The 22,894-nt window shown below is 31.8% G+C and overlaps 1 protein-coding gene across 1 annotated transcript in view; it reads left to right on the forward strand.

Annotated features, from left to right (window-relative positions):
- LOC129220121 (ankyrin repeat domain-containing protein 13C-like) overlaps positions 1-22,894 on the forward strand; it is a 50,471-nt gene that overhangs the window by 15,660 nt on the left and 11,917 nt on the right. The window contains 4 exon segments of the mRNA XM_054854463.1: positions 8,260-8,404; positions 8,513-8,644; positions 17,775-17,842; positions 17,937-18,030. Coding sequence (XP_054710438.1) covers positions 8,260-8,404; positions 8,513-8,644; positions 17,775-17,842; positions 17,937-18,030 — 439 coding nt within the window.

Consider the following 22,894-nt stretch of genomic DNA (forward strand, 5'->3'; position numbering starts at 1 on the left):
AATTAGAAAAATAATGCAGAGAAAAGTGCTATTTGAATTAGTTTAGTAATATAGCACAGGGTTCGTACGCTCCGGGAATTCCGGGAAAACCGGGAATTGTCAGGGAAAATTACACTGTCAAAAATGTCAGGGAAAAGTCAGGGAGTTTTCAAATTTTGTCCTCCAAAATTTTTTTTCCTTTTTTTTCCCAAGGAATTAAGTACCATGAGATCTAGTCTTCGTTTTTACTGTGATTTCACGAAAAAAATTGTAAATTTTTATCTAAACTGACCTGGCACTTAAAAACAGCAATCGAAAAATGAACATTTTTTTTCACAACGAAAAATGCGCCAAAAGAAGGGAAGATTTTCTTGCATGGAGTCAGTGTGGGGAACGCATTTCTTTCTACTGCCTAAAGGTTTAGATGGATTGCCACAACATTCTGTTCGTTTCAGGGTTCGTACGCTCCGGAAAAACTTGGAATTATCAGGGAAAATGACAAAGTCAAAAATGTCAGGGAATTTTCCAAATAAGTCCCCAAAATTTTTCTTTTCCCAATTTTTTCCCAGGGAATTTTGTTTTATGAGGAAAAAAGTGGCGACCCAAAAATCTTCAGCAGCCGCCATTTTTGACTCTCAGTTGTTCCCAAGGGAAAAAAAAATCAGGTGAACAGGAATTATGCACAAACTCAACAGGAGAGAAGACAATTTACTGCTTCGGAAGCACAACCTGTAGATGGGAGGGTCGATCGGGGAAAATCGTTTTTTTTTTTTTTTTGATCGGAAAATCATTTCAGCTACGTGTGAAACGTAGTCGCCATCTTTGGTCATTCACAAGATGGAAGTAGATACGATCCTAAAATGCCTAAGTTTCTAAAAGCAAAGCAGAATTGGATGTTTTCTTTAATTGAAAACTGATGAAAGTAACAAAAAATGGTCTGCAAATTGTTTTTCTATTATTATTATTATTTAAAATAATTTTCTTGAGAAATGAAAAATTTTGTTCTTAAAACAGAAGGATAAGATTATATCCTCACTGCCTTGGACGCAAATGTGATAAAAACTTTTCAATGAATTGTAGTTTCATGAAGATTTATTATTTTTTAATTGTCTTCATGCGACAAATTAAAAAAGTTATTTATTATTTTTGGGCATAGCCGCCATATTTGGTCATTCCCAAGATGGAAGTACACAAAACTTTCTAAGTGCCTAAGTTCCCGAAAACGGCATTGGATGTTAATTGCAATGCAAATTATTGAAAACAACACAAATTGTGCCTTTTTTTCGGATAATTTGTAATTATTTTCTGGAAAAATACAAAATTTAATCTTCATAACATTTTTTGTTTTTATTGATTTAGACTCTTATGTGCTAAATACTGACTATTTTGCTTTTATTGTAGTTTTTTAAGGATTATTAATTATTTATTACTACTTTTATACTACAAATCCAAAAATCTACTTATTATTTAAAATTTTTCACTTTGTCGCCATATTTGATCGTTTTCGCAATGGAAGTAGACTTAAACTTCCAGAAACAGAATTGGATGTTTATATCAATATGAACTATTGAAAATAACATTAAATGTGCAAAAAGTTATGAATTTTTGTTAATTAACTATTACTTTCTGGAGAAGAAAATTTGAAATTTTAATGTAAGCGTCCTTTAATATGTGAAAAAAAAAAAAAGATTATTGGCATTGACCTATGATCGGCGGATGTTGATTTTTGTTACTATGCCTTACATGGTATTCCGATCGATGCAACGAAGTTAATCATATATATACTGAAATTTAGTTTTGCATTTTGCTCAATATGTTCTGTGTAACCTACTAATGAGAAAATAAAAGAAGTATTGTAAACCAAAAGCGGATGCTAAAAGATTGCTGCAGGACTACAGCAAAACGCTATAATATTACGCGTGACATCAAAGAAACGCTAAAATAAGGTGAAAGTACTCTGTTTTCAACAAATAGTAAACAAATTAAAACAATTTTGAACAAAATATTTAAAAAAAACAAAGGAAAAAAAAATTCCAAGGTTTTTTTTTTTTTTTTTAATCTAATTGTAGAAGTTTCAGTTCTTCTGCATTGCTACCTTAAACAATTTTAATTATTGTGAAAATATTACTATTTAAACTTAAATTTTGAATGAAGCGAGTAACCTGGAATTTTCTAAAAAACAACCTGGAAAACCTGGAAAAGTCATTGAACTTTTTTTAACCAAAAGTGTATGAACCCTGATAGCAGTTATATTGCATCGTAGAATAGTTTTTGCAGTTGTGATAACTCAAGTTTTTAACAACCAAAAGGTGGATTTTGTAAAATTTAGTAATTTTTGTGTTCAACTGAATTTAATTAATTATGGAGAAATTTTTTATACTGAGTTTGAAATTCATGTTTTGTGGAAATAATTCCTTTGTTTTGCTTTATGGAGAATATTTTAAATTCTTATGTATTGAATTTTTGTATTTTAGACAAAGGTAGCTTTAACTTAGATCTCGGAAATTTTATAAATGTTTTGTGTATTGTTTCTAAAATTTCATTTAATGCACTAAAACATTAAAATAATAAATATGAATAGATTGTGGTAACATTAATGATTATGAACTTAAGTACCAATATAGGGACATAATTTTTATCAAAGTTGAAAGTAATTCATATCTCAATTCAAAGATATGTCTGTAAGAAACGAATCTTTAAATTGTTTATGTGGAAAGAATCTGAATCTTACAATGTGATGTACGTGTAAAATATAATTACAGCAATCAAAAAAGCTGTTTAAAAATGAATAAATTTTTACTATATATATATATATATATATATATATATATATATATATATATATATATATATATATATATATATATATATATATATATATTTCTCAACTTTCATTTTGTTTGTTTCATTATATGTATATATAATACAGTGAAGCACCGTTTATATGATTCTCTTTTATACGTTTTTATCAGTTATGGGCAAATCCACGAGTAACTGACTGACATTCACAGAACAAAACGATAAGTATTTTGAAACATAAACCACAAAATACTATCTTTTAAAAAGATATTTTCTCCTCACTTATTGTACTTTTTAAGCTGAATTTTATGGTATAATTGAATTTCCAAAATACATATTGGGTGATTTTAGAAAAATTCTTAACAGCTTGGTAACTGACTGACATGAATGCAACCTATGTGAAAAGTAATACTGATTCAATAAGAGATTTTTCTGAAAGTTAAGGGAATTTTCATTCAATTTTCAAATCAGGATCAAAGAACAATGAATAAACTTTCGGCTAGAGACGTACCGAGAAGCACTTTGGCCGAGTACCGAGTACTCAGCCTTTCACTACTCGGCCGAGTTACCAAGTACCAATTATGTTTTAAAAAGAACCACCGACACACAGGTGATGAATTTTGAACTTATTGGAATAGTAGTATAGACCTCCTTGTCCATATAATAGTTTTTAAAACTGAATTCCTGCTGAAATTCAATTACGCATTATATAAACAATTTTGTTTGAGTCAAAAATTTTACGAAAAAAATATTTTTGAAATTAAAAATAAATAAATAAAAGGTATGATTAATCAAGTTGGAATTAAAACAAATTACAGTAAAATCCCTCTAATGTGGACACTAACAGTACAATTTTTTTTGTCCGCAATAGAGAGGTGTCGGCAGGATAGGGGTTTAATAATGTTATTTGTATTGGAACTGGGGAATTAAAAATTGTCCGCATAAGAGGGGTGTCCGTTAGGAGGGTTTCACTGTATACCAATCAATTATAGTTTTATTCCGCCAAACATAAATAATTTTTTTAATGCAACAAATGTGCAGGAACACTGCAGACACATGTTTCTGCCCCCCCCCCTTCCTGTTACAAGGAACGTCTTTTTCAGTGCATAACATGTGAGCTAAAGAATGTAAAGACATTCGACAAAAAAATCAGACTTTTGTCGGATGCCTTTAAATCCACGAGCTCCCATTTTGTGCATTGAAAACGGAATTCCTTGTAGCGCCAAAACACATGTCTGCAGTGTTCCTGCACTGTACTTTTAACGTTGTTTTATTTCCTTTTTTTTTAAGCAAAGGTATTTTTATATTTTTATAACTAATTTTTGTTTGTAGCAAAAATCCATTTTAATATAAAAATTCCATATTTTCTATACTTACCTTTTTTGCATAATTTTTAATGAATAAGTTTTATTAACTTAGGGGGCATTAAAATAAAGATTTATACCATTGAAGCATTACAAACTTCATTATTCTCAAAATTTAAATTTGACTTATAAATTTTAATTGTAAATGATTGCAGAATATAATGCTTGCTCTTGTTTTTTATAAATTTTATTACTGCTTTGGACAAGATTCAATTTTTTGCAACTACTCGGTATTGGCCGAGTATCTGATCAGTATTTGGCCGAGTACCGAGTACTCGGTACGTCTCTACTTTCGGCCTATGGCATTTGAGTTGGCAAATATTGCTACAATAAAGAATTACAGTAATTAGAACTGCTTGGTAACTGACTGAAATTTTCTAAATATACTAATGTAAATATTTAAAATTAAGCAGCAAAACAAATAAATAAGTTTGCATAAAAGGCAAGCAATGAAAATACATTTGTTAGAGTAATTAGAGTAGCTTTATTAGAATTTATTTTAGAAAAAAAAAATGATCACTACATGTCGAATTTCCCCAAAACATCCAGAAAAGCTATTGCATATGTTGCAGCTTATTTTCAGTACGAAAAATTATAAATTAAAATCTAGTTTGGTACACTTTAAAGAAATATATTTCAAGCTTTTAAATGATATACAATACTTATAGTTTTGTCAATATTGAAATTTTGATGCTCTGGTTGACATTTTCGTGGAATTGCCCATATACGTCTTTTAATTTGGTCCCTGCAGAGGTTAGTACACAACACATTTAATGTCTACCAATTATAAGTTTTTTTTTTTCATTTGCACACTTTTTTCATGCAGTCCCTTCAAAATGTATATGGTGCTTCACTGTATATATATATATATATATACACACACACACATATGCGTTAATAAAGTTTCAAACCTGATAAAAAATGAAAAGACATCTTGCTCGGAACTTAAATACTTGTATATAATTTAAGAGCTGCCATTGCCTCCAGAGCTCGAAAATTATATTGCCCGACATGTCCGGGACATGTAAAAATTCTGATTGGGCATGAATCTTTTACCCTTACATGCCATGTTGGGCATGTAATTATTATATTTTTTAAATTAAGTATTGGTAATTTTAATGACAACTTATTATGTACTATTTATTTAAACTTTTTTTAAATGTGTTATATTGAAGTAGTTCTTAACTCAGATATAAAGCTGTTAAATTAATTTTTTGTCTGATTAATGCTATACGACAAATTTAAATATTTTTATTATTATACAATAAAAAAACTGAACATGTAAGAATTTTGTTCGGTTTTTTTTTAAATAATGGCCAGCCGGGCATGTAAAATTTTAAAGATTTTTCTAGCCCTGGTTGCCCCTAAATTGTAATAATTTTTCAATTGTATATATATATATATATATATATATATATACACACAGTGAAACCCCTCCTAACGGACACCCCTTTAATGCGGACACCCCTCTTATGCGGACAGTTTTTAATTCCCCGGCAGAGAGACATTAAACCTAATGTATAAGGAACCTCTCTCGTACGGACACCCTCAAATACGGACACGGACACCCTTTTCGAAGTCATTTACATTGATACATCCTTTTTTGCGGACAGTATTTAAAACTTGAGAATTAAATAGCTACTCCATTGAAAGGCTTCATTTAATGCAAAGTCGACCAGCTTATACGGAGATAAAAAAAATATTTCTTTGCAATTTTACTTTGCATCTACTGCGTAGCAAAAAATTTTCAGCTTGACACCGAAATGCATTTTTCATTCCAAAAAACATCATCAAATCGTCAAAAATAAAAGAAAAGAAAAGAGAAAATGATTATTCTGCAAGTTTCTGTCTATACCCCCACCCTCCCCCGTTGCCTTGTTCCTTTTCAGATGACTAACAAGCAGGCATGTTGTGTCTAAGTGGAGCCGAGTTGACGTGCCATCTAACAAAAATATTTTATAGAGAGTAAAAGTAAAGCCAATGCAATATCATAAAGTAAACTTAAGGGTAAAAGCATTCAGTTGTTTCATCGTTCTCATTGGAATGGCTCTGAATACTCATCGTCAGCGTCGTACTCTTTCTCTTAAAGAAAAAATTGAAGTTATAGATTTCGCAGAAAAAAATAAAATTGGAATACGGAACATTGCTGAAAAGTTTGGTGTGGGACGCACACAAATTTGCTGTATATTAAAAGGAAAAGAGAAGTTTAAGAAAGAATGGTTCATAAATGGAAACCAAGAGAAGAAAAAAGATTTTCCTAAAAGTAATGCCCTTGCAGTGGATGAAATTGTGTTTAAATGGTTTGTGTCCGCAAGAAGCAAAAATATTCCGATTTCTGGCCCTATTTTACAAGAAAAGGCGAAAGAAGCAGCTACTGAAATGGGTATAGAAAATTTCAAAGCTTCCAATGGATGGTTAGATCGTTTTCAAACGAGACATGATATCGTTTTTAAAAAAATATGTGGTGAATCCATGGATGTGGATGCTGACGTTTGCGAGAAATGGTTTGAGAAAGTGCCTAGTTTGATTGAAAATTACGAGCCATGTGACATTTATAACATTGATGAGACCGGTTTGTTTTATAGAGCTCTGCCAGATAAAACCTTAACTTTACGGAAAAAAAACTGCTCTGGTGGCAAAATCTCCAAAGAACGCTTAACAGTTTTGTTGGGTGCCAGCATGGATGGTACAAAATTAAAACCAATTGTCATCGGAAAAGCAGCCAGACCTCAGTGTTTTAAAGGACTGGATATAAAAAAATTACCTGTAGACTGGTATTCAAATAGAAGAGCGTGGATGACAACCAGTGTCATATCTGATTGGCTTGTAACTTTTGATAAGAAGTTGAGGAGAGAAAAAAGGCATATTGTTATTTTTATGGACAACGCGCCCTCCCATCCCAAAGACTTTCACTTGAAAAATATAGAAATAGTCTTCTTGCCAGCAAACACAACATCGAAATGCCAACCTATGGATGCTGGGATAATTCAAGCATTCAAAATTCAATACAGACAACTAGTTATGAAGCATTTAATCAATAAAATGGAAGAAACTAAAACAAGTAGCGAATTGTCCAAAACAATTGATGGGTTAGATGCAATCAGCTGGGTTAAGCACGCATGGAAGGAAGTTAAAAAAGAAACAATAGTAAGTTGCTTTAATCGTGTTGGATTCAAAAAAGGATCTGCCACAGAGGAAATTGACAACGAAGTTGATTGTGACAATGATGGATCCGATTTGCAGTCGTTAATGCAACAAGCAGGGTTCACAAATGTGACCGCTGAAGACTATGCTCCCATCGACGACCAAGTTTTCACCGAAGAAAGCGAAACAGAAATTGCAAGCATAGTGCGCGAAATTAACGAAGATCATACAGTTGAGGATGACGATGAAGATGAACTGTCCGTAAAAGAAGACGTTAAAACAATTAAAAATGTTAACGAAGCTTTAAGCGTATTAGATGGACTCAGGGAATTTTCAATTAAACACAACGATCCTAAAGGACTAGACTTGGTACAAGAACTTAAGATACATTTCGAAAATGAAAGACTTTCATCGATCAAAACATATCAACAGACATCAAACGAACAATTTTTTAAAAGTACAAATTAGGTATGTAATTTTTATGCGAACCTGTTATTTAAATCTCTTTGAGTGTGCAAAACTGTAATATTTGAATTTAACCTGATAAAATAATTGTTTATTATGTATATGTTGGTAAAAACTAGTAAATTAAAAAAAATCTATGCATATGAAAGAGTAGAATTCACACATATTTCATTTAAGATTTCAAAAAACATAAACAAATAACTAAAGTTAATTAAATTAAAAAAACCTCTGTAAAGCGGACACCCCTCTCTTACGGACAAAAAAGTTTGTCCCGTTAGTGTCCGTAATAGAGGGGTTTCACTGTATATATATATATATATATATATATATATATATATATATATATATATATATATATATATATATATATATATATATATATATATATATATATATATATATACATACATATATATTTGTAAAATAGAAAATGAAACATTTGATTTTATTGCTATTTTATTTATTAGCTTATTAATAGCTACATGTTACTGACTTTCTTTAATTGTAGGTTAGATACAACCCTTGTGGATTTTAGTGATATGAAGTGGGAGAGAGGTGATATAAGTTTTCTTTTTGTCGGTGATGCTAAGCCTTCCCAATCACTGGTTGTCTTAGACAATAAATTGAAAGTTTTTCAAAAAATGCGTTATGAGGTTTGTATATAGTGCATTTGAACCTTTTTGATATGGGATATGATTTTATTAGTTTGGGGGATACATGGTTTGATTATTTATTTTTACTTAGTTATATAATTTTTCTAGGAAACTGAAGCTGAAATTGAGGATGAAGTTGACATTTTGATGAGTAGTGATGTTGTTGCTGCACAAATATCCACAAAATCAATCACATTCTCTAGAGCACAGTGTGGATGGCTGTTTCGAGGGGATCGAACTGTATGTCTCATTTTTAATTGATATTGTATTAGTTTTATTGTTAGTTGCTTTGTTAAAGGTTGTATTCCAAAATTTTTGCAGTGCATTACTGAATCTTTTTTTAACAGTTTTCTTTTTTGTGCAAATTAGATATTTAAGCATAAATATGAGTCTTTATAAGTTCTTCTTTCCCACACCATTAGAAAGAAATATATATCAAGATTATTGCTGCTTTTTTTTTTTTTTAATACCTACCTCATTTGAAAAGTTTTTAAATATTGCATTCCAAAAGGTTGTATAATGCTGTTATTGTTATTGAAATTAAAGATAAAGTTTAGTAACTGTAAAGAAAACATGATATGTAATTTTGAAGTGCATTGGACATAATTTCTTTTGACCCAAATTGTTTGAATCATTATAAACAATATCAAAAATAAAAGTATTAAAATCAAAAGTGTCCCAAAAGTTTAAATAGTCCCTATTGTGATGGTTTAAAATCTAACATCAAAGTTTGCATGACCTACTGGAAGTCCCTTTCTCTTTATAAGAAAAAATTTTAAACTATTTCTAAAGACTGGATTATATGCAACATAAGAAGCTTGAAATATGTGTGCAAATCTGCATGAAACATGTTTAAAATATGCCTGAAAATTGTCAAAATATCATTCATGAATTTATGAATAAATGTAGTTCAAAACCTCATTTTGAGGATAATATAATTAGAAAAATTAGCAATAATCTAACATTTTTTAGCTCTCGTAAATATAAGTAATCATGAAGTGTTTGTAACAATGGATAGAACAATTGTGTCTTCAACCACTCAAAATGCTTTCATAAGTGGAAAATTATCGTTCCACATTCACGGAGGTTTACCTTATGAAATGTCCTAAATATTTTCCTTTTATAGTAAAACACAGGCATAAGGGGGAAACATATTACAGAGTTCTAAAATACAGATGAATGACAGATATTTTGCATCTACTACACCCTTTTGCAAATTAATTGAAGCAAAGTATTTTTTCCTCAATTTTAAAATCATTCAATGTATTCTTTAGCAATCCAACTAAAACTTGTAAAAATGTGGATTAGATGAATAAATTCTTTACCTAAAATCAATTTCCATCAATTAGAGGGTTTCTGAGAGCTTATATGCGGGGACTTCCGTAGATGAAAGCTGCAGCTATGATCCTGTCAGTCGAGATTTCACTGTCGTCAGAGATGTGGCACCAGGAAAGCGTACAAAAATTGCTATTTTTTCCATACATATGCCAAATACTTCCTCTTGAGATATTTCAAAAATACTTGGCGATAGTATTGCAGCTGTGAGCCGCATTATAAAACAAAATAGAGAAACATGATCCATATCTCCAAAGCGGAGAGAAAAATGTAGTCAAAAATTGAAAACAACACCAAGAGATGACTCTTTTCTACTTATACAAAGTTAAAATGACTCTCCAAAGGCTAGTGCAGCACTTAGTAGAGGTTTAAAGGAAAATGGAATAAATATTAGCTCATCTACTGTTTGGAGGCACTTGCTTTCAATCAGTCGGCCAGCCTATCGACCTATGAAGAAACATCTTCTGACCCAGCAAATGAAGAAAAAGCACTACTTGAGGGCATTAAAATATAAGAATTAGATTGTTGAAAATTGGAGACAAGTACCATTTTTAGCAACAAAAGTTATTTCATTGTCCAAGCCCAAAGAATTTAACAGGTGCGGAGATCTCCCAGACGAAAGAAAATGAACCAATTTGTAAAACTCCCTAAAAAAACTATGTTTTGGGGTTGGTTCCTTGCAGCCTGTTGAGGGTATGATGCGTTCTGAGCAATATATAACTATTCTAGAAAAGACAATATCCAGACGGAACTGGCATTTTCCAGCAGGTTTAGACCAGGGGCGGCATTTAAGAATTTCGTTTGGGGGGTCGAGTTTCTTGAAAAAGAATTTCCTCAGTACGGTATAAAATAAATATTGGTTAACAGGGAGGAATAATAAAATGGTTTTAATGCTAAGAATATTTCGGTTTGCTAAGAACAATTAAAAATTTTGCGACCAAAGCTTTAAATTTATTTTTTAACAAGTTACCTCACAAAATATCCCGGTACTAGTTTTTATTTTTTAGTAAAGTTTTAGTCTGCTATTTTTGGTGTCAGGAAGAACGGAAAATTTTGTAACTATATTTAATCAATATCCATTGTTTTGCTTTATTTCCTGTGTAGCTAAAGAGGAAGGTCTTGCTCGCCACATTGCGCTTCGAAAGTAATTTTCTAACCTCCTGAGACACAAAAGTCATCTTTAAAATAACTGATCAGATTGAAACAGACAAAAAACAATAAAAGCAAGAAACTTATGTTAAAAAACACACTTCCTTCATATTTCTCTCTTTAAAATAGCCAAGAAAGCTTTTTATATTGGGCTAATATTTATTTTGCGTCATTATAAGTACAGTCGTACTTCACAAAACAATTTCTCTTCCCTCATTCTATAAATGTTTCCTATAAGTGCAGTGGCGCAGCGAAGGGGGGGAGATGAAAACACCTCCCAGAGCGATTGGTTTTAACATAAACACAAATTCTAATGCAGTAGTTTATGCATATGAAAGTGTTTTGATCAAAAAAATCTCCTTCACAAGGTAATTTTCACCAAAAAATCCCCTCCAGAAGGTATTTTTGATCAAAAAACCTCCTCCAGAAAAAATTTCTGGCTGCGCTAGTGTATAAGTGTAATATTTTCTTTTTCGATTTCTATAACCAACCTACATAATATTGAACTTAATACCAGAAAGAAATGTATCTCATCAAATCCTGTCTCAATTTCTGAAGAAACTGAATTGATTATTTTATTCAAAATATTAATTTAATATTTTGACTACAACTTCATGTGAGTTTTGTCACCTCTTCTACATTGGCATACAGCAAAGACTGTTATAGAAAGTTCTTTCACAAAGTTCCACACTTGGTTCATGTATGCATTAGTGCAAAAATTATTAAGAGTTTCAATTGTCAATCAATAATTGAGATTGAAATTTTTATGATAGAGTGTAGCATTGTTCAAAAAACGCTCCATGGGAAATAAAATAAACAAAAATTCAAACAAAGTCATACATATTAAAATAACATTAGCTTTTCTATCATTGGAGAAAGTCGCTTTCCAGTAATTCTTTCAGGGAGCCTTTATAGGTTTAACTCTTGAATACCATTTGTTAGAGAACATCAGAGATTGTCAAGTAAAGAGCCTCAAGATATATTTGTTGATATGAAAGTATCTTTTGATGTGGGAAATTTTTCAAAAATAGCATATTTTTACAAAAAGTTTCTATGAAAGCATATAATATATCGAGTTGCTAAAATGTTTCTAGTACAGGGAATTAATGAACACTTACTAGCTAAACATTAAGTTATAATATGAGCATTAAATTTATGTAAAATGCATGGAGCTTGCGTGTAAAAATTGCGCAGTCTCAACACTGTACAGGCATCTCATACAAGATGCACCATCATAACATAGATTACACAATTTTGAAATATTTAATCCATATGATAATCCAAGAGATTCTTTTTTAGTTAAGGCAAACCATTATTCTCCATCAGTTTTTTCTGTTCTGAAAATGCAGGCAAATGATTTTTTAGTTTATCTAAATTGAATTTACCCATTTTTCTTATTCTCAGTGAAAAATTTGGGGGTGCAACTGCCCCCTCTTGACCCCCCTATTTGCCGCCCCTGATTTAGACCGCTTTCCATACGTCAAAAAATTTATGTTTGAGAACCAAAGTGAGACAGAATGAATGGCCTAGGAACTTTCCTGATATCAATCCAATCGATATTCTTTGGGTTATAGGCAAAAATCGCCTATTGCATATGGACTGATCAACTATGGAGAAGCTAATTACTGCTCTAATTCGTATCTGGTACAAGGACACATATTATAAATGACGGTAAAAAATTGGTGGATTCCATGCCGAATGGTGTCCAAATGTTAATAAAGAGTCCTGGACATCATATTATGTACAAAAAACCTTTGCTTTTATATAAATTTATATAAAATGCCAATTTTTCTTTAGTTTTCTCATTTTTTCGAGTTTGTTTCAATTTGCACAAGAGTGTAGATATTAAAGTCTATCTTTAAGGTAAAGATGTGCAAGAGATATTATTTTGTTGTACAGTAAAACCCCTCCTAACAGACACCCCTCAGATGCGGATAATTTTTAATTCCCCCGATTCCAAGGCAAATAACATTATAAAACCCATTGAGAAGGAATAGATGGAGAGAGTGCAACCCTACTATCGCGAAACGGCAACCATACCATGTGACCTGGGGAGCAATTTCTAGTTGACCGTAACCGCTGAAGAAGTTTTCATTAGCTGAAGCCATGAATGATAAAAACATTTAACTGTAGAAGGGAAAAATTAGATTTATAGCAATAAAGCAGTATTGTAGCATTATAATCTGTGAAGAAAAAGCCATACCAGGAAATCCAGTAACTTTTCTTAGGTATGTACAAATGTTTTTTGCTTCTAAATAAAGAAAAAAATAGCATATATGTGCATTCAACGAGTACATTTCCCACAGTTGCCTATAATTTTTAAATTTTTGTACTGATTTTACCTTTAAATGTAATAAAACATTGTATATCATGAGTGCAAATAACATTTTAGTTCCATAAAAACACTTTTTACTTAACTAGTAATTATTTTAACGGCTCTCGAGTAATTTGTGTACGTTTGCTTTGTTGGCGAGTAGCTTCTCGCCAAGCTCCTGTGAACAGCAGATGCGTTTAGAACAAGTTTTAGAGTTGAAAATAAATATTTGTTACTTTTATGCTTTAATTTAAATACTAGTGTGCCTGCGTATGAAACAATTTCAAAACATTGATTACAAGACACAAGAATCCATAAATTTTCAGTCAATGAGCGAACTCTTTAAACATATATTTGTACATGACCGTCATTACAGGGAATAAAAATCAAAATACATGAAAAATGCAGTTACATCATATTTTAAAATCCAGGAAGAAGTGGGGAGAGGGAGTTTGAATGACAGGCGTGGTATCCGTTATTTATTTAAAACTGGCAAAAGGTTAGCAGCGTTGCCTTTGCTAGTAACAATAATCAGTAACGATACCTTTTGAAACTGATCTTTCAACATTGCTCAAAACTCTGTTAATCTTCTAATAACAATCATAGAGAAAGTTTCAATACTATTTTTCAAAAAGCACACACACACACGCTCAATTTAATTACACCGATGCACAACATAAAAACTTATCACAATAATTCAGGCTGAAAACTTTTGCTTACTCACAACACACTTGGTCGATCTAATATTCTCAGAAAAAATAACAACTCTTAATTGTTTCCAAAATATCATAAAAATAAATTTACGCAGACAATAAATTAAAAAATAGGGCGGTTGAATTATTCTACTTTGTTTTCTTCTTACTTGGCTTGGCTTTAATCTTCTGTTTTAATAATATTGTTTTTCGAAAGCAGACGATATTTTTTCAGAATACATATCCATTTGAATTGAACAGAGATGGGCAGACTTTACCAAAAAAAAGGGATGCTTTTAATTTTCACGAATTGTCTCGATCTACCAGAAATGTGTGCAAAAATTATACATAAATTAGTAATGTTAATAACTGTCGAATAGTTATTTACGTAGATAGTTAAAACAAGAAGAAAGACCTTCATTCTAAAAAACTTCTGGTAAACAATGTTTAAGAGTTGAAATTCAAAATAATAATATCAACAAAGCAAATAAATATTTGCATTATGTGCTGAAACAATTCAAAATATAATTCATCCGAAATCAATCCTTATTAAAAGATTTGTACTGTATGTTATCTGCTACTTTTGTAAGCTTGGTGCATAATTACTGATTGCTAGTCTTGCGAGTTCGGAATCAGAGTCTTAGGCTCTAAAATTCCCGGAGTCGGAGTCTGCTTTTTTTCTCCCAACTTTGCAACCTTAAATTGTTGCAAGGTTGCAGAGTCGGAGCTGGAGTAGGACCATAGGCGGATTTACGGGGGTGCCAGGGGGTGCGCCGCACCCCTAAAACTTTTGATTGGGTTTTGAAAAAAAATTAGTTTAGTATATTTCACTCAGAAACGCAGTTGGGGGGAAAAATTCATAGCTGCTATACTAGTAAATTTACGTGAATCCAGTGTATCACCACACGTCGCCAGTGCAAGAAAAACATAATTGTGCTCATATTAAGAATTAAAGTAATTTTATCCATTTGGAAAAAAAAAACCCCTAATAAATAATTTCATGCAAATAAAGAAACTTCTCAAACAATTTATTGTTCAGTGCTGTGTTATTGTATAAAATAATTGCATATTCTGTAATTGGGTATTTATTCGTATATCAATACAAATTCTTTTATTTTAAAACAACAATGGCTAATAGGTCCAAAAAAAAAAACATGGCTATTTCAAGAAACTTGATCAATAAAATCTACATCGAAATCCAACAATTTTAAGGTAAATAAATCAAAATTTTTTGAAGTAGGACTACTTCCGGACATTTTGCTGCAGTTGTGCATCCAGGGGGGAAGGGGCATAAGACTGGTGACCCTTCCCACAAAATGCTGAGTAGATGTTTTTAAAAAAATATTCTTTATTATTGAAGAGAAGAAAAGATCTCATTTTGGGAAAATGCAGTTATTTTACGAAAAAAAAAGAATGTTGGGAAAAAATCTTAATTTCTCTTTCAAAAAGAAATATTTACATATAAATTTTTCAACAGCTTCAGATTATTGGCGGCGAATTGTGTGTCTTCTCGCACAATCCTCTTTCTTTCATATCTCCCCCTCCTTTCTTTTTATTTTTTACTATTTCGTTTTCATTTTTTCTATTAGTCCTCAAAATGTTTCTTCTCCAAAGCCCTTTCTCCAGTTAAAGTTATTACAGAGTACCTCAAATTTCGTTTCTTGGGCTTCACTTTCGCAAAATTTCCAAGGTAGATCTTCTAATCAACTAAATACATCGAAAATCGTTTAAAATTGCGTTTTTGGAGCTTCAGTTTTGAAAAACTGCAGTGTCCCTAACGTTACCAAATATGGTCTTACACTCATGTGTTTAAGACTTTAATTTTGGAAAACATTCGAACAAGGGCCTCTGACCCCGCTTTCTCTATTATCATCAAAGAGTGTTAATATTTTGGTTTTGTAAACTACTATTTCGAAATATTTAAGTGGGAGAACCCTTTTTTTTAATACCGTGGATTATTGCAAAAGAAAATCATATTTAGGACTTAAATTTCGAAAATTTTCCAGGGGAGAGCTCCAGAACACCCCGTCCGGTAACAGCATCAAAAATTGTCCTCCGTAGTATTTTTGGAACTTCAATTATGAAAAGTTAAAGAGGTAGCGTGGGGAGAGGAGGGGGTTACGTATTTCTATCTGCTTTACAAAACATCGATTGGAGGCAGTCTATGAGTCCCATTCATAACCCAAACTTTAAATATGGACTATAGTCACATTTACAAGACTAAAATTTCTAAAAATAGCCTTGGAGCCACACGTACCTTTCTTGCCTCTAAAATATCACCAAGAACTGTAAAACTGCGTTTTCAAAACTACTGTTTCAAATTTTTTCTGGCGCGTGAATCCCATTCTAAATCAGTAGCTAGATTCACCCATTGCTTCTAATATCGACTCTCGTTTAAGATTTTTTCTGCAGTTTGAAATGTTAAGAATTGCCCATCTCCTAAATGGGTTTACATTGCGTTTTTTAGACTTAAAAGTGTGTCCCGCCCTAAAATTATTTTCTGATTTTGCCACTGCCTTGTTATTCCGGGAATAATTAGATCCCTGTTATTGTTGCACCCCCAAATATTTCGGCCTAAATCCGCCTATGAGTAGGACTGATTTTGAAGCAAAATGGCCAGAGTCGGAGTTCGAAGGTTTTGGAACTCAGAGTCAAAATCGGAGTCTGACTGATTTTGGGGTAGAAAAAATGTCGGAGTAGGAGTCAAAGGCTCTAAAATTCCCTGTGAGTTGGAGTCGGTACTTTTTCTTCCGACTCCGCAACCCAAATTTGTTGCAGTGCTGGGGAGTCGGAGCCGAACTGATTTTGAAGTTCAAGAGTTGGAGTCAAAGTTCAAAGTTTTTGAAATTCCAAGTCAAAATCTGATTTGGACTGCTTTAGGGATAAAGGAGTCGGAGTCGAAGGCTCTAAAATTCCCTGGGTCGGAGTCGGTCAGTTTCTTCCAACTCCGCAACTCTGATTTGTAGCAGAGCTGCGGAGTCGGACTCAGATCCGGACTGATTTCGATGCTTAGAGTCCGAGTCCGACGGTTTTTAAACTCCGAGTTGAAATCGGAGTCGGACTATGTTTTAGATAAAGGAGTTGGAGCCAGAGTCTGTCATTTTCGCTACAACTCTGCAGCTCCGATTTGTAGCCCCGACTTCATAATTAGTGCTGTCGTCTGAAAAATATTTAGTGCCAAAAGAGCGATTGCGTGCCAAAACGCGACAACTTCCCAGCCAAACTAGTCACCTAATCTGGGAGAAATGTTTTTAAAGCTTATCTGACTGAGACATTTGCTGTCTCTCCCTCCATTAGTATTCCTTCTCAATGATAAAACCCCTGTTCTGCTTACACTCCTCTATTGTGGACGAAAAAAAAATTGGCCCGTTAGTGTCCGTGTTAGAGTTTTTACCCTAACCCTAATTTTTACCCAAAAAAATTTTTTGTACCCTAAAGAAATATAATATCTACTGTCTGTTTTAAACAGCATATTTTTAATAGTAATTTTTTTTTTCAGTTAAGAGCAGTATATGTAAAGAATAGCATTCTAATTTTAGATTTAGGTATAGCATTTTATACCTAAAAATGAGACTGGTTGATGTGGGGAAGACAGTAAGTCACACATTTATAGTTTTATGTTTTTATTCACAGAGAAAACAGTAAAGACTCAAACCAATGACATGGAATAAAGTTTCTGTGAGTGACAGAAGATACCGCTTACATGATAGTGCACGATCCTTTGTTTGGCGTTTTTTGCTTTCCATGAAAAATTTACTTTTTGTGGCTTACTGTCTTCCTCATGTCAGCCCCTCAAATATTCCGTTGCATAAATGAAAACGAATGACATGAAAAGTGCACTTTTGCTTTTAATCTTTATTTTTCTTTTGATTTCTCACAGGAAATGATTGGTCATTTTTTGGCTGATGTTTACATTATAAATGGGTTAATACTAGAATCTAGAAAAAGGTTAGTGTGTCATTTTTCAAAATGATTTGAACATTTTAAATAGTAATGTTTTTTTTTTTTAAATTCTTTGCTCTATTGTCTCTATGAATTTTAGGAGGGAGCATTTAACTGATGAAGACTTGCACAAAAATAAAGCAATATTTGAGAGCTTCACTAAAAGTGGGAATCTAATACTAGATAATTCTGAAGTAAGTTAAGGAAATTTTTACTGAAGTAATAAAAAGTTATGATTATAAAGGTGCTAGTTTCTTTTATTTTCTTTTTCTTATTTTGGAACTGGTGGTATAATTATTTGATCCATGCATTGTGTGTGTAAAAGGTGCTCGAAAATGTGAAAATTATAAAGGATTCTATATTATGATCAAATTTACTTCATATATGGTATATTTCCCTGTTGTTAGTAAACAAAAAAATATATTTATTTCAATTTGAGGGGAGTATATATTATTAAACCTTAACCATGTTGAAAATTTCTATATTAATTATCAGTCATCTAATATTGTGAAATTGATTTCTTAATACATCAATTTAGCACTTATATCACTGTTAAAGTAAAAGTATTTCATGTTTACTATACTTAATGAAGTAAAGCCTATCTTTAGATCTCCTCCTTTTAAATCCATGTCAGTTGACCTCGTGGTCCCCATTCAACCATCTCTTATTTGAAGGAAATTTCATAGAAGCACAGAGATGACTATCAAACTGCTTCCAAGAGCCAAATCCTAAGAATCTAAGATCTCCCAAAAAAGTGCTCCAAAATGGCAAATCAGCTTTGTAAGACAAAATGCCTCGTTTAGGCTATGGTTGCAAAAAAAAAAATATATATATATCCCACTGGAAGTCTGAAAATTTTAGAAAATTTAAAGTATGTTTTGCTGTAAAAATGTTTTAGTATTTTTGTGAGTTTGAGTTCATTAATTTTTGCGTATCACGCATGTAAAATCTTGACAAAATGCATAGAAGAAATTCTTTCGTAAATTTTTAAATGTCATAAATTCTGTACTGAAAAAAAAACAATAAAAGTTCATATTTTGTAATTCTATTGCCAGAAACGTCGTCCTCCCTCAAAAGTCTTGTCTTTGAACCCCCCCCCCCCCCCCACCCGAAAAAAAAAAGCACAATCGTAAGTTATGTTTGATGACATTGGGAGGAGGAAAGGAGTTCAGAAGTCTTGATCGAGAATTTTTTGAATTGAAGTTCAGAACACTCAGTTTTTAATGAACTTTTGTTATGTTAGGGAGACAGCAGATTTAGATAAAATTAAAAGCTTTCTGCTAACACAAATGTTAACTGGAAAATTTTCTGCAAAATAATTATTTTGCCTAATTCAGCCTAGAATAAAGAATTTCTATTCAAATAAGGAAGAGACAAAAAAAAAAATGCTTTAATATCATTTTTTTTTTTTTTTTTTTGCATTAACATATAGTTAATGCTAATTTTTCACAAACTGAAGAAAACTTCTTGAACCATTATTTTTTGCCCAATATCAATAACATAACTATTATTAATTTCATTTTGTAGTGAAAAAGTTCATGTAGATCTGAAAGTACTCTCAAGTTGTTGACTAGGATAAAACATGAGCTGCTTGCTTTTTACTTGAAAATTTTATGAAAGTATTAAATTTTGTAAACAAATCAAATTTTTTAAATTAATATTAGCAGTTAAAAAAATTTCTGCAGAACCAAACGTTTTCTGCTAACAGCGTTCGCGCGCTCGTCTATATTATGCAAGACTGGACAAAGTTCTTCAGGGGTTTAAATATACACTCATGCGTACTCACATACACACCCAAAAATATATATTATGTTGTATGTTTGTGTGGGAGTGTGTAATTCAAGATACGTAGTAAGGGGTAAATACTAACAGTCAATCGCACCCCCCCCCCATGAACAATTTCTGGATCTGTCTTTGCTTTTTAAGCACCAATTTTTTCTGTTGCCACACACTCGGTAGCTAAACTTTTGAGACAGGAATCAAAATGTATGCAAATTTGACTTGAATACATGAAAAACATAATAGTCCTCCACAAAGGCTCTTGTGCATAAAAATCAAACTGACCATCCTCGCTTTTCTGACAACATTCCTGGAAATCGATCTCTACTTTTTCAGCATCACTGTCAATTTTATTTGCTTTTGTGCAAATTGTTTTTATGAAATAAATAAAATCCTTACATTGGGTCAAGGGCAGATTCAACTGCTGGTTTTGAAGGCTGTTGTTTTTTAAATTTCAGCACATTAGAGATTGGGACATAGGTGCATTCAGGCATCCTACACAGGGGCGTAGGAGTCCCATCCCCCCAAGAGCAATGGTGCTCCCCCTTCCCCAAAAAAAAATTCAGGGTTCATACGCTCCAGGAAAACCTGGACTTGTCAGGAAAAATGACATAGTTAGAAATGTCCGGGGAAAATTGGGGAAATTTCCAATTTTGCCCCAATTTTTTTTTTTTTTTCCAATTCTTTCCCAGGAAATTTTGTACCATGATATCTAATCTTTGTTTTTATTGATGTTCCCTGAAAAAAATTGTGAAAGTTTTGAGGCATAATAACGCTAGCAATAAAAAAAAATGCAACCCAAAAAAAGCACAAGCCTGCAGATGGTAGGATCTATCTGGAATTTTTTTTTTTATATCGAAAACGTGTGAAACATTATCGCCATTTTTTATCGTTCATAAGATGGAAGTAGACACGATGCTTAAATGCCTAAGTTTCCAAAAACAAAGCAAATTTCGATGTTTCCTTTTACAGAAACTAATGAAAATTACGCAAAATGTGCTGGTGTTTTTTATTATTATTATTTTATTTAAAATATGTAATTTCTTGAGAAATGAAAATTATTTTGCCTTGGACACAAATGTGCTAAAAACTTTTCAACTGAATTTTAAGTTTCATGAAGATTTATTATTTTTAAATTGTTTTCATGCTACAAATTCAAAAAATTATTTTTTAATTTTTGTCGTAGCCACCATATTTGGTCATTTCCAAGATGGCAGTACACAAGACTTTTTAAGTGTCTTAAGTTTCCAAAAATGTCAATATTAGATGTTTATTTTAATGAAAACTATTGATCACAACGCAAAATGTGCCCTTTTTTTCGGATAATTCATAATTATTTTCTGGAAAAAAGCAAAATTTTACTGGGTTCGTACGCTCCTTCAAAACTCCACCAATACTCCTTCATTTATGAAAATTTTTTGAAGGGCCCTTCAAACTCCTTCATTTTGGTTTTAACTCCTTCAAAACTCCTTCTTTTTTAGTTCAAGACTACATAATCTTCTTCTATGACAGAAACTTGAAATACTTCGATTGACGACTAACTTCGTCACAAAGGAGATTTTAATGTAGTAATTTCTTGCATTTTTTGGGGGGGGGGGGGATTTACAAATTGATCATAGTTAAATCATAAAAGTTGAAGGTGAGAATTTTAGTAGAAGACTAAGACATTTCATAAGTGAAGTAAAACTTGCGTAAATGGTGCTTGGCTATTTTTTCCAGCTTTATGATTATTATTTTTCTCTCCACTGCACTCTCAGCAGCAAAAGTCAGGTTGTCTAATAATTATTTAAATATTTAAAAATACATAAGGAAATGTACTACATTAAGTGATTGCATTAAAAAAACAATTTAGTTAACTGCAGTTATGATATTGTAAAAAGGGTCATCCACAAGTGATGTCATGCTTTAAGGAGGAGACAGGCTCATGAAATTGTGACAAGGGGAAGAGAGGAGGTGACAAAAAGTGACATCATACAGTTATTGTAACAATATGTTTGTAAAAAATATGACGTGACAAGAGGAGGAGTTTGGGGTGAAGTGTGACACTTTGTGATAAAGGGTGCAGATGGTCAAATATATTGATAAAAAGTGTGACATCATTTAATGACACTCCATTAGTACTCCTTCAAAATCTCATTTTACTCCTTCAAAACTCCTCCAAAACTCCTTCATTTTATTTCTGAAATTGAGTACGAAACCTGTTTTATATCCAGAACATTTTTTTTAAAACTTCTAATTGATTTAGATGCTTATGTGCTAAAAACTGACTATTATGTCTTAATTGTAGGTTGTTAAAAATTATTAATTATTACTACTTTTATGCAGAAATCTACTTATTATCTTAAATTTTTTACTTAGTCGCCACATTTGGTTGTTTGCATGATGGAGGTAGAAATAAATTTACACAAACATAATTGGATGTTTATCTCAATTTAAACTATTGAAAATAAATATGCAAATTAATTATGAATTTTTAAAAATTAATTATTTTATAGAAAAGAATTTTTTTAAATATAAACATCCTTTATATGCAAAAGAAAAAAAACTGATAATTATTGGCATTGGACTATGATCGATGGATGTCGAATTTTGTTATTATGCATTATGTGGTATGCCCATCGATGCAACAAGTTAATCATATTTATTCTAAAAAATAGCTTTGTACTCTGTTCAATATGTTTAGTGTTACATACTAATAAGAAAATAAAAGGAAGAATTGTAAACCAAAAGCGGAGAAAGATTGCTGCACGATTTCAGCAAAACACTAATATGCATGACATGTGGCATCAAAGAAACGCTAAAATAAGTTGAAAGTACTTTGTTTTCAACAAATAGTAAACAAATAAAAATAATTTTGAAAAATTTTTTTAAAAAAACTTGTAAGGAAAAAAATGTTTAAAAAATCCTCCTTTTTTAGCTTACTTTCCCAGAAAAAGAAGAAAAAAACATAAAAGAAGGCTTAATGCATCTTAAAAATATCGCGACATACATTAGCGCCTACGGGGAAATTCAAGGCAATTCCGAACTGTGAGGCGATTTTGTTTCAATCAAACTTTGTAGGCAAAAGCTTTTGATGAAAAACTTGTATATAAAATATCTTTTAGATTTGAACAATTTTCTGTTCAATTTTGAACAGTTCAAATCCCTTAACATTAGCGCCTACAGGGAAACTGAAAGTCAATGTAGATTCCATACTTGAAGGCAGATTTACTTCAAACAAATTTTGTTGGAAATAGCTCTTGACACCAGACTCCGACTCCTAGAATTTAGGGGCACCTG

Source organism: Uloborus diversus, chromosome 4 (genome assembly GCF_026930045.1).
Source record: "Uloborus diversus isolate 005 chromosome 4, Udiv.v.3.1, whole genome shotgun sequence".
In the NCBI taxonomy this organism is placed as follows: domain Eukaryota; kingdom Metazoa; phylum Arthropoda; class Arachnida; order Araneae; family Uloboridae; genus Uloborus; species Uloborus diversus.